The 13,026-nt window shown below is 36.5% G+C and overlaps 1 protein-coding gene across 2 annotated transcripts in view; it reads left to right on the top strand.

The window, feature by feature from the left end:
- DCDC1 (doublecortin domain containing 1) overlaps positions 1–13,026 on the top strand; it is a 490,317-nt gene that overhangs the window by 434,221 nt on the left and 43,070 nt on the right. For both annotated transcript variants that reach the window (XM_042959037.1, XM_042959036.1), the window contains 4 exons: positions 95–253; positions 1,372–1,572; positions 6,353–6,446; positions 8,812–8,982. In XM_042959037.1, the coding sequence (XP_042814971.1) occupies positions 95–253; positions 1,372–1,572; positions 6,353–6,446; positions 8,812–8,982 (625 nt within the window). The remainder of the gene's footprint in view (positions 1–94; positions 254–1,371; positions 1,573–6,352; positions 6,447–8,811; positions 8,983–13,026) is intronic.

Here is a 13,026-nt window from a genome sequence, read left to right as displayed (position 1 = left end):
ACCAATATCCTTCAGGATATGATCAGACTATCCCTCAGAGAAAACTCTGTGAGTAAAAATCAGAATTCTTGTGTTTGCTTCTGAACCTTGGTAGAGATTCACATGCAAGAGCCCATCTTCGAATGAAAGCTTGTCACACACTTCCCAGATATGCCTGGCAGGAAACTCCTCATGACTTTGATGAGGATGACAGTCTTACAAAGAAAATGGAAGAAGAACTCTTTGAAAATGTGGAACCACAGAAGAAATACAGGTAAAAAGTTGCAAGGGATTCTTGTGAGAGATTTCTGCCTGGCCTTAGATTTGCTCACTTTGAGGCAAAATGATTCTTGTGGGTTTGCCTTACTGTTAGCTGCATGTACATCAACATGCACGTTTTTGTCTTTCTTGTGTCTGTGACTAAGTATTTGCAAGTATTTGTGGGAAGGCCCTTCTCCCTTTAGCTTATTTTGTGCCACGTGATGTAATTTCTTGTTCATTAGTGTCTTTTCCATTCAACAGTAAGCTCATCCACCTGTGTCTCCTGATAACTTAGCACCAAGCCTGTGTGTTTGTTGAATGAATGTGTGAATGAACTTAAGAATAAGCATATGAGATTCTTTGATGTCTTTAAGAAATTAGGAAAATGTAGTTTCTTCTTTTTCATTTTATTTTTTCCTGGTCAATGTCCAATGAAATAATAGGAATTTATAGTACTTTGTATCATTCCATAATCATTAGACGTTTGTGTAACTTGATAGCATTTTATATAAATTAAACAGTCTTGGCACTTCGACCTTTAGCATAGAGTAGGGGCTTCATAGATGTTTATAAATGTATTTGATTGACAATGCATTGTGGTATTTCATATGTTTAATAAGTCTTCTTATTGCCTTAAGATCTTAAGCAAGAGATTCCTTTGAATTAACTTATTAGTATATCATTCTTTTTTATGATATTCTATGAGTTGTCAGGGAAGATGGAAAAACTTGAACAATGGCATTCTATCTGGAGATAGAGGCTAGAAACAATCATGATCTGAACACCTTTGTTTCTCCCTATTTCCCTTTTACCCCTCTCCTTCTCCTACTCTTTTTCCCTTTTAATTAAATTATCTCTTCAACTAAATTTCTTTTTGTTATGCTGATGAGTTTCTCATATTCTCTTGGATGAACATTTATTTCTGTTACAGAATAAGCCCAGAATTCTACCTTTTTTACATCAGCTTGGCAGTGCAAGGCAAATAACATTGCTGCTGCCCCGATGATAATGCCTCACCGTTACAAGTGAGTTCAGTTCACAGCAGGTCTCTCGCCAACGGAACTTGCGGTCTCCAGCACATCAAGTGCACAGGACATTTTTCGGCCACTAATGGGATTTTCTTTATCTCAGCTATTCTCCAAAGCAGAGTAAATTGCAGAAGCTTTGCCACCAGCAGTTTGAATACAGAGATGAGCAAATTATATGCCATGCTGCTCCTCAGTTAGTTTTGGGAGTAAGAGGTCCTGATCTGCGTTCAGACACGGAGGTAGTTTTGTTGGAGAAAAAAGTGGGTGACAGTCATCAACGATGGATGCACAAGGAAGGCAGCAGGTAAACCCTTTATATTGTGGGGTCAATATATCAAAATATATCAACGGAAGCCTAAAAGATCTGGCATGGTCCCCACAGAGCAGGCAGGGCGTATATCTGAGGACTTTGGATTTTTTATTTAATGTAGCCAATAATTTTTTATCCTTCTCAAAGAAGAGAGAATGAAATCAAATGTAAATGCTCAGTAGTCTCTAGACAGCGTATCCACTGTCAATTCAGATAAGAAATAGGAAATGTGACCTACTTGGTTCATAGTTTTCACTGACTGTTGAAGTTGAGAGAAAACTGGGATGTCATCTAATTTTATTTTTATGATTTGAAAGGATCAAGCAAGAGCTTTAAAGAGTCCATTTAAAACTTTTTGCAGTACTTTTTATTAACTCAGTCTTCTGCCCCTCCCCACATCTCATGCATGCATGCAGTTGGTTACTTCCATCAAATAACGAACTGATATGGTTTCTGCTTACACAGTGAAAAGGAATCCTTACCTTAGCAAATATATCGATCCAATCCAACCCAATGGCTGGCCCATGTCTGGATCCAGATTCAAGCCAACCACTGTCAAAAGGTTATTTCTAAGACAATCAGAAGAAATTTAAAAGTCTAGGTACCAGATGATATGAAGGAGGTCTTATGAATCTTGTTGAGTGTCAAAATAGTTTAATGGCTATGTTAAAAAAAAAGAAAAGTCCTCGATCCCACGGTCCGTTGGGTTCGAGCCCCGCGTTGGGCTCTGTGCTGACAGCTCAGACCCTGGAGGCTGCTTCTGATTCTGTGTCTCCCTCTCTCTCTCTGCCCCTCCCCTGCTCATGTTTTGTCTCTCAAAAATAAATAAATGTTAAAAAAAAAACAAAACCATTTTAGAATAACACTTTTTTCCCCATTGCTCCTTGGGGGTAAATTTATTTCACTGTTTGGAGATGTCTCTGCCAGGATTTAAGTCAAGTGTAAAGAAATTTTATAAATAAAAACATTAAAAACCTTTAAAAAAAAAGAAAAGTCCTGACCACTTGGATATATATTGTAGTATTTATACAGAAAATTAAGAGATAGCTCAGATTTGCATTAAAATATTCTAGCAAAAGCAAAAATGTAAAATGTTATGGGGGAATGGATGAAACAAGAATGGCAGAATGTTGACAACTGGTAAGTCGTGGTGGTTTCTTAGATCATTCTCTCTGTTTTTGTGCATATATGAACATTTCTTTAACAAGAAAGAAAACAACTCCTTAGATTTTAGATTGGTTTTCTTCAAATTCTACTGTTAGTCTTACATGGTGGGGCTCCAGGGGCCTCTTCAATCTCTTGAAATCTGTGCAATACATATTTTTTTTCTGGGAAAGAGCTGTGATTTTCACTGGATTCTCAAAAGATATGTGATGTGAGAGGTTTTGGAATTGCTTGGAGGCAGATTGCATAAGCTTCAGCAGGCGGCAGCAGCAGCCCAGCGTGGGCAGGACGGGAGTTAGCCTTACTGTGTTCACTGTCTGAGGTGAGCCAAGCATTGCAAGGGACGCTTATTGGGCTTGTTTTAGAAAAGGCTGAAAAGCCAACCTGTAGCTAGACCTGGTGAGTGTGTTCATTTGCCCCATTCATTCTAGCTAAGCTAACTTTACAACAGGGAGCTTTAGAAGCAGGCTTTTGTCCCCGTGATTGATTTGCTCTATGGGACCAGAATTCATTCATTCTGCTGCAAAGGGTTATTAAAGGCAGTGTTTTTAGGTGCTGGTGCTTTAGCTAAGAAGAAAAGAGATGAAAATCCCTGCCCTGACCGAGCTAGTGCTACCCAGCTGTACATTTCTGGAATTTAGCCATACAGCGTACTGTATCATAGTGGAGGTCCTACTCAAGCCCAAGTTGGACTTTGAGTGTGACTGATCAACTGGGGTGGGCACAAATGGGGAATGAGAGAAGAGACCTTGAGACAGGAGAAAGTCAAGCATAATGAGTTTTAACTCTGAAATATTTCCTTATTGGAAAAGGGAGTGAGTTCTGAGTCCTGCTAAGTGTTTGTCACTGGTTTTGCTTTTCATCTTGAGTGCTGTGGATAAAGCCTGTGAGGAGGGGAAGGCCTTTTAAGTAAAAACAGAAAGAAATTTGCCTAAAACTCTGTGAAACATTGGAGCACCACCAGCACTGCCAACATAATGGGAGGTACCAAGTGGCGATCACTGTGCTGAGAATTTTCTACCATTAGTCCTTTCATTCAGTCCTTTGGGTCTGGGATTATGTTTTCATTTTGGCCTTCTATTTAACATATAAAATAACTAGGAAATCTTATATCTTAAGCAATTATCAGCAAAATCTCTTCAGGGAAATTACGGCTGTGAGAACAAGATCTCTCTGGGACAGCACATGGTCTAGGCTAGAAGTGCAAGAAATGAGCAAGGGGGCACGGAAAGGTAGTAGGAAATTGCCACAGATGCATTCACTTGGTTTCCAGCCACACAGAAGAATGATCCAGGTGAACTTTTGAGATAACCTGGCATCTTTCTCCCATTTTCAACTCTGGCAAAATCTGAGTTAATCATTTGGCTTCTAAAGGGAAATATGAAATACTGCTCAGGGATGAAAATCCCCTCAACTGGACTTAGAATTATACAGGGGGAAATCCTGTGTCATAGAATTTGGAGCTAAAAAAGATATTTAGAATTTTCTAGTCTTAATCACTTGATTTCAAAACTAGGTAAACTGAGGCTCAAGAGATTAAGTGACTTGTAAGCACTCATTCCTTGGGTTAGTGGAAGGGGCTGTGGTGTCGTGCTGGATATTCCTGGGACACAGACTAAGTTCTCACACTACTGTTTGGCACAGAGTGGGTTTTAGGTACATGTGTATAAACTCACGCTTCCTGCAGAATGTAAGCAGTCTTGCTAAGGGCAAGTGCCAGTTGACTGTACTGTTCAGAAATGAAAAGAATAACCAACACTATCCTGGCTGAGCATGGCATTGAAGCATGAGAGAAGTTGCTATATCCGTTCTAAGCAGCAGAAACATAGACAGCTAGGTAACTAACTTGGCACCTCAGTAGGTCATTGCAGGAAATGTACAATCATTCATTCATGAAAATGCAAGACACAGACTGTGCAGACGGTGAGGCTACACAGGTGAACAATATAGAATACCAGTTCTTGTGCAGTTCTTGTCCAGTATTGATGAACTCTACAGAGGTATTTGGTAAAATCAAATACCCATTTTTGACTTAAAATGATGCATCATTAATTAACAATAGGAGGGAGAAATACATTATAAGATTAATAGTGATTAGAGGAATGTTTAAAATTCTGTTACAATTTTTCCTGTATTTTCCAGTACTTTGTGATTCTTTACAATGGGACTGTATTGTTTTATGTTCATAAGTTTAAATTAGATATCTGGAATTTTTGCAGTCTTAAAAGGAGAAATATATTACTTTTATACCAGACCCCCCACTCTCACATCATTAAATTTTATAGGACAAGTTCTATTTTCCACAGCAGGAATGCCACTGCTGACGTGTAGTGTCCCTATGTTGACAGACACAAAGAATTGTTTTTTTCTGTACAGATAAGATCCTTGAATGTTTGGCTTATTTTTGCTTTTAAGTGATGCAAGGAAAAGAATTTGAGTGTTTTAGCCCAATCATTTTCTTCCTTTTTTCAGAGATTTATGTAAGCTCCTATATAAGATAACTTAAAAATATTCACATATATCTTGGAATTTTAAGGAATACTCCCTTAGAAAAAGAGAGTTCATGGAAAAGCTATAAAAAAAATCACAACCATTAATAATAGTAGTTCATTCTAAGTGATGTGTGCTAGGCAATGTTCTATGCATGTTCTATGCATTAATTCATTTAATTCCCAAAGAGTCCCTTGAGGCATGCACCATTATCCTGTTTTACAGATGAGGAAACTGAGGCACAGTCTAGTTAAGCAAAACCATACAGCTACTGAGAGGTAGATTCTGTATTCAAACTCAGGCACTGTGGCTCCAGAATCCATGTTCTTAATCATTCTGTCACAGTGCCTCTCATAATAAATAGCAGGACAGGTGAGGAGGGTGTATAATCAGTATGGGTACAATCTGGAGACAGAAACCACACAGTTATTTAAATGGGATATGTAACATAAAGAATTACTAAACAATAATAAAGAGTAACTATCAGATATTTAAAAAAATCCTCTGTATGGTACTCTGGAGCTGAGGGAGTTGAGAACAAATTTAAAATTGGGCCCTTTCTCAAAACTGGAATTCAGAACTCGTTAGAAAAAAGTATGGGTGCAGCTAACTGGATGGCGGAAGTCTGTTGGTTTGCCTGGCCAGACCTGGTCTGCAAGGAGGAAGCAACATATGTGGGGGTACAGCTGGTTTGGGGGCACACAGGCATGAAAAGGGGATGGGATGCTGGTGTGGCAGAAGGTTTAGAGCATGTGATGTCCATGTCAGGAAGGCCACAAGCAAATGGTTACTAGGCCAGACCTGTGAAGGTTCCAAGGGACTCCATATTTTTGGCACCTGGTTGGAGCAGAACAGCTCTAGATATCCTCACTCCCAACTGCTGACCCCATGCAGCAGCCAGGAAGAGCAAGAGAGCCCCTTCCTCCTGCAGTGTTCCTCCAGCACTCTCTACTGAGAAAGCTTCACACTGTGCTTCTGTAGGGGAGAAATGCTTAAAGGATTCATATCCATTATCAGAGAGCATGTATGGAGCTAAGAGGCAACACAATGGGAAGTGGCACAGGGGCAGCTCTGATCTGGTTATGCTACTTGATGATATGCCTAGTCCTGTTTTCCCAAGGACCTTTCACCTGGTGAGTAACCCGGACCTTGTGCTGGCAGTGTCTATGACCAAAGCAAGAAATGAAGTCTGTGGCTATCCAGTTATTGTTCAGGTAAGACATTTATAGACTAAGTAGTAATCATGGCCCTTTATTTAATTAAAGTTAAGTAAAGCCCTATACTTCCTTGTTGTGGAGAAAGACAATGGCTGTCATAGAAACCTGTCTTGAATGCTATTGTTAAAATATTTACAATAGTCTGCCTAGATTTCAAATTCAACATGTTCATGTAGCTCTTAATTTAGTTTAATCCAACAGATGGTGACTGTGGGCTTGCTGCATGTCAGGAGCTATGCTAGTTACTTAAATCAAATCCAAGGGCAAGCATGTGAAATTATCCCAGTAGCACTCATACAGTCTCAGTGGTGGGTATGGTCAAGTGAATAGCTGTTAGATGCGCGTGCTTTAAGCTCACTGATTGGGACATATGCAAGTCCCCTCTTACCTGGCAACTGAAGGGAAAGAGCATGGGCAAAGAGGTCTTCCTGAAGGATGTGAACTCATCCATGTTAATTCTACCAAGAGACTCATTTCAAATACACTTTTAACGTGCTTTTGCAAATGCTTACAGCAGCCAGACAATTTTTGGAGACTTCAGAGAAATCTGGGCTCATCTGAGTTTTGGGTAAAGAGCTATGGAGTTCTTTTTTCATGTTTATCTGTCATCCTTACTTATAACCAAAGACACTACCTAACTGGACATGTATTTTCCCTTGTTAAGACAAAAGAAAATTTAGGAGCACTCCATCTCTGAATTTATTTTCTGTATCCTCTATAGAATTTACCATCTTTTTGTTGAATAGAGTAACTGTCTCTAAATTACACTTGTTTTATTCCATGTTTTTAATAGCAATGAGGCAGCTTGTTTTGCAGGTCCTGAATCCATAATTGGGATAGAACAATCTGGACAAATATCAAAGCTTAATTAAGTCTTCTACGCTGATGACAAATATGGACTAAAATTTTATTCTAGGAGACATAGTGTGTATAACATTACATTCTTCCCTGTCACATGCCTCTTTGGCATGGGCCACAGTGAGATTAAAACCTCATGCAGATGCAAATTTAGCACCTTGATCAGTTTCATAAAATTATAGATATTGACATTTCCCCCTAAGGTTCCCATTTTTAAGAAATGCATTTGATCTTAAGGTAATTTGTATTACTTTTCAAGATTTTTTCCTTTGCTGATATTTTGTTTTTATTTCTTGAAGCAATCAGTTTGTGAGAAAATATTAAAGTTCATGTGAAATAACAAAAATGAGGCACACTAGGCTAATGTTACTAGACCCCCCACTCTCTGTTCCTTGAAATACAGTCTTTGTTCTCCAGGCCTCTGAGGGACGCTCTATTGTCTGACCTATTAAATCAGTTCTTAAGACCCATTTATTTTCCTCTTTACTATCAATCTCTCCTTGGTAAAGTAAGTGCTATTCATTACAAAGTTCCTTGAGGTGTCATGATATGTTTAGTTGGAACTAATCTACTGGCTTAAATTCTCTAAAACTGAAACTACTCATTTCTTTACTTATGCTTGAGCCAAGTTTTATAATTAGAATAAATATGCTGTGTCTGTTACATATAATACTGACTGTACTCATATCTTCTTGATAACCAGTAAAACATAAATTAAAATAGCAACCAGGTACTATTTTTCATTTATTGAATTGATGATGTTTGAGCAAGAATGTGAGGAAAACAGGCCATTTCTTATACTATTGGTGTAAGTGTAAACCAGAATAACCTTTCTAGAAAGCATTTGGATATGATAAAACTTTATATGACATACCATAATATTTTAAAATGACCTTGTTATTTTGTCAACACTTGTACTTGAGTTTGTTCTAAAGAATTTATCATGTATTTAAATAAAAATCTATGATTGTTGATTGTTCTTTTGCATATAATAAGGAAAATCTGAGAAGCAATCTACATGTTTAACTATTGGGGATTGGTAAAATAAAACATCACTGAGATTAAATAGTATATATATCCTTTAAAAATATTAGGAAAAGGTTCATGGAATTGAAAAAAAAAAAGCCCAGCGTGGAGCCCAATGCAGGGCTTGAAATCATGACCCTGAGATCAAGACCCGAACTGAGATCAAGAGTTGGACACTTAACTGACTGAGCTATTGAGGTGCCCCATGGAATATTTTTAAGTTAAAAAAAAAAAACTAATGCAATTACCAAATTGTGTGCATTTTGTGATTTCATTTTTGTAAATCAAAGAATGCATATTTATAAATGTAAAAAATGTGTATATAATTATCGAATATTAATATGATTATTACTATGTAGTAGAATTGAATAATTATCTATACTTTTTGAATTCATGCGATGAAATATTTGACATCTATAAATAAATAGTAAACTCTCCTGTCTGCTTGACTCCATATTTTATCCTTTTTTTCCCCCAGCAATATAAACCTTATAACAATGGGACTTCCAATCAAAAGTGGAATTACATGGAAAATATCAAAGCTTTCATGGCCTTTCATAGCACTGCACTTGATAAGGAAATCACAGCAGCAAATTATGCTGGTATTTGTACATCCTCTGTGATTAAAGAGGAAAACATTGATCAACCAGTAAGTGGTTCTTTTCTACTAAGGATAAAAGGAAAACAGGAGAAAATGGACAATTTAATAAAGCCAGAACTTTTTTTTCCCCTAGAAAACCTTATATTCAGACAAATTAAACACTGATTTGTGAATGACATCATTTAGACTCTGTGATTCTGGTTAGGAAACAATGAAGAAATATTTGTATTACCCACTGCTTATATTGTTTCAATGGCTCCCTATCATTACCACCATCTTTGGTCCATGATCAGTTCACCAGAACACTCACACATACTCCCACAGCTGTGCCTGCCACACTAGATGTCACTCCACTCCAGAAAGCATATTAAAATGTGAATGATTGTAAGTGACTTTAACTATATTGCATTATACCAAGCATAGGTCTAAGTGTGAATACCTATACTCTACTTTCTAAGGAAGTGATTCTTCAGATTTGGTCCTATAATTTTTATTAGTAAGGAATTGCTGCATACTTTACAAATACCTGAGGTATTTGTGCATCAGTATATCAAGCTTATTGATAAACATTGGCCTGCAGAAATCTCAAAATGCACACTGCAGGATTCTCCAAGATCCTCTTTACTCTGCTTCTCAGACATCTCTAAATAGCTGCCTCTTCTCCTTCACCCAGAATTCCCTGGCTCTGCTAAATAATTTACATTTGTCCAAATTTACCATACCATTCTGCCTGTCTTTGGTTTTGACTATGCTATCCTCCCAGCATCCCTTTTCTCCTTTGTTTGTGAACTCATACCAGGTGGCAAATATGCTGTCAGAGACTACCAAGATCATCTTCAAAGGAATCAAGTCAACTTGAAAAGGCTCCCAGTCCAAAGACAAAACAATTTAAGCATCAGTGTGTTGCATTGACATACATCAGATGTCTACTGAATGTGGCAGATTGACATACATCGGACATGTTTCAATCCATGTATTTGTACTGATAAGAATAACAATAATTCATTGATCACAATTAGATGATGCTTAGGAACAATTAGTTACTTTGACAACCAGGAAATAAAGAATCAAGCATTTATTTGTTTCCTTCCTTTATGAACTATATGTTAGGATAACAAAATAGTAGATGAGAAGTTTCACTCCATAGGAATTCATTGCCAGCTAAGAAATGAATAAGGTATGAAAAAATTGGAATGTCGCTGTGTTGTGAACTTTGATAAAGTAATTGACCTAACCAATGATTATCAGTAGCTAATAGTATTACAGAGACACAACAGGTAACACGTACCCCTTGATGGAAGTATTTAGTACCACTTATGAAGTGTTCCTCCCCACAAAAATGTAACTGGAATTTAATCAAGTCTTTCATTCTAATAATTGACTAGAAACAAAGGAAATAGAGGAACTTGGTAAAAGACACAAAGACCATGTAGTCGTCAAAATCCCAACTGACAAAAAATAGACAACAAATAAATTACAATAAAAGAAAAGAGAGAAAGAGATATAGCAGGAACATGGAGGTTAAAAGAAATTTAAGAGGTATATAAACCAGTTATAATGTATTGACCTGATTTTGATTCTATTTCAAACAAATTTGTAAGAGGAGATGACTATAGAAATTTGAATACTGACTAAATATTTTGTTATATTCAGATAGTATCATTGTTAGTTTTAGATGTGATATTATAGTTATGATAAAAGAATTTTTATCTTTTAGAAATATATACTGAAATATTTAAGAATGAAATGATATAATGCCTGGGATTTACTTCAAAGTAATCCAGGTAGGAGTGGGTGGGGTGCAGATGGAACAAGATTGGTAGTTATTGATAATTGTTGAAGCTGGGTGAAGGGTAGAGGGTGGCTTATCATACATTGGTGTATGATTGAAATTTTCCAGTGATTATGCAACTCGTGTTTTTATTAAAAGAGACAGGAAAGGAAGAACTGTTCAGCTGGTGGGAAGGGAAGGGGGAGAGTAATTACAGAGCTAGATGGTGGAGTCGAGGTTGAGTTTTAAAGGGTGGTGGCATGAAAGGTGGGAGGGATAGTGGAACAGTGGCTGTGAGCTGAGGTCTCAGTGAACATCTTGGAGTTCTGCTAAAGAAAAGTTTAACACTTTTAAGTACCAGAATTTTCTACTTGGCCATTTGGTTTAGAAATATTTTAAAAACTATTTTACGTACTTTTCCTTAACCGGAATAGGCAGAACACCATTTAACCAAGTCAGGGCCATCAATATGCTAGTTCCAGTGCCATACATCAGATAGTTGGCACATGGGTTTTACTTTGAGCTCCTCCTAAAATCACACATGCAACTTGCTTTCTCCAAAATAATTCTTGAAGGCCATTTGCTGTCTTTCTTGCTAAAAAAGAGTGCAGCTTAGACGATAATATCAGCATGATTCCAACTATCTTTCTATAGAGATGGTTCTACACATAATATTCATTTATTTCCATCTAAGCAGGAATGTTTTAATTTTCTCCCTTTAAGCAATGTGTAAAATGGCTGTTTTGCAAAATGAGTTCTTTAAGCAGAAACTCAAATGGCCTTCTAAGGTCATTTTTAGACTTGAACAGTTTCCATTTTCAATGGCTTCATCAATAACTTCTTGTTTTAGCACCAATCACAGCACTCTTATTTCATCACCAGTAAACTCCTCAATTTCCTAGTCCACACAATCCAATTATTATTTAAGTTTATTTAGTGGCCATCTTGTGACTTTGGGATATTTTCCCTACAGACCTTTAAAACTTGGTTGGATTTTAGTGAATCTAGACAAAATTTAGATTATTTTTGCTAACTTTTATTAATATCCAGATAGTAATTGGGGAAGCTGAGTATGGGTTCATGGGAGTTCACTATACTGTGCTGTTTTGTATGATTAAAATATTTTATAATAAAAAAAAAGTAAAGAAGGGAGTCCTAGAGTTTAAGCCTCAATGATTATAAAACTATTGCCTTTCTTTTAACCATATAATCAAGATGTTCTTTTATTTACATTAACCAAAATACAACTTCCCATTTTCTAACAATGATTTGCTCCAAAAGATCATAATTTTCCTTTCCCAAAAGTTAAATGATAGCTTATCTATTAGAAGTCAATATGATTAATCTGAAGAGTGCAATAATATATCAATTCTGGGATTCACAAATTAAAAACTTCTCCTGGGCCTGGGAGAAATTTACTCATACAAAGTCTCTAAGCTGGTGGTTAGTTCTTAATCTTTTTGGAGATACAGACTTTGAGCATTTCATGAAAATTATGCATATTCTTTTCCCCAAAAATGCACATATGTACACAACCACCTTTTATATAAGTTTCAGGGAATTTATAGACTCCCCCTGAAATCCATTTGGGATGTAGGGTAAGAACTCCTTTTCTAGACCTCATTCTAATGGATAGCTTAGAAAAAGAAAATGAATATGAAGTAACTATTACATGCTTGATCACTACTGTATGTTACATACTGATCAGTCTTAGTGATTTTCACATGTTGTCTCATTTAAGTAATAAATATGATGAAGACACTGAATAATTTATTCACAATCACATTACCTACTATATATATAGTAACAGTCATTATTGATCAGACTAACCCCATGTAATAGACCGTATGTCTATAAGGCCAAATGAACAGATCAAGTTAGTCATTTCAATAAATCAAGGAAATTTTATAGAGAAAAGGATTAGTCAAATCAATTGCCTGGTATTCTGCACAGAATACCAGTAGCTGACTTACTGAACTTTTAAACTCTGTTTAAGTTCTACAGGCATACCAAATGTATTGTACTTTTTTTTCCATCAGCAGTTTCCAAGCAGTATTAAGTGTAAATGAATTAATGAAAAACAGTTTACATTGTGTATATGTACCATTGCCAAAATAGAACAACTCAGAGATCATCAAACCTGTAGCACCACAGTGATGGGGATGGATGTTTTAATGAATGAAAAATATATTTTCTGGATACTTCCAATGGGCTTCTTTAGTATAAGAAAGAAAATTATTGGCATACAATTCCTCATGAAATCCTTGCTTTTCTATAGAGATGGTTCTACACATAATATTCATTTATTTCCATCTAAGCAG

Source organism: Panthera tigris, chromosome D1 (assembly GCF_018350195.1).
Source record: "Panthera tigris isolate Pti1 chromosome D1, P.tigris_Pti1_mat1.1, whole genome shotgun sequence".
In the NCBI taxonomy this organism is placed as follows: Eukaryota; Metazoa; Chordata; class Mammalia; order Carnivora; family Felidae; genus Panthera; species Panthera tigris.
This window is presented reverse-complemented; position numbering and strand designations above follow the sequence as displayed.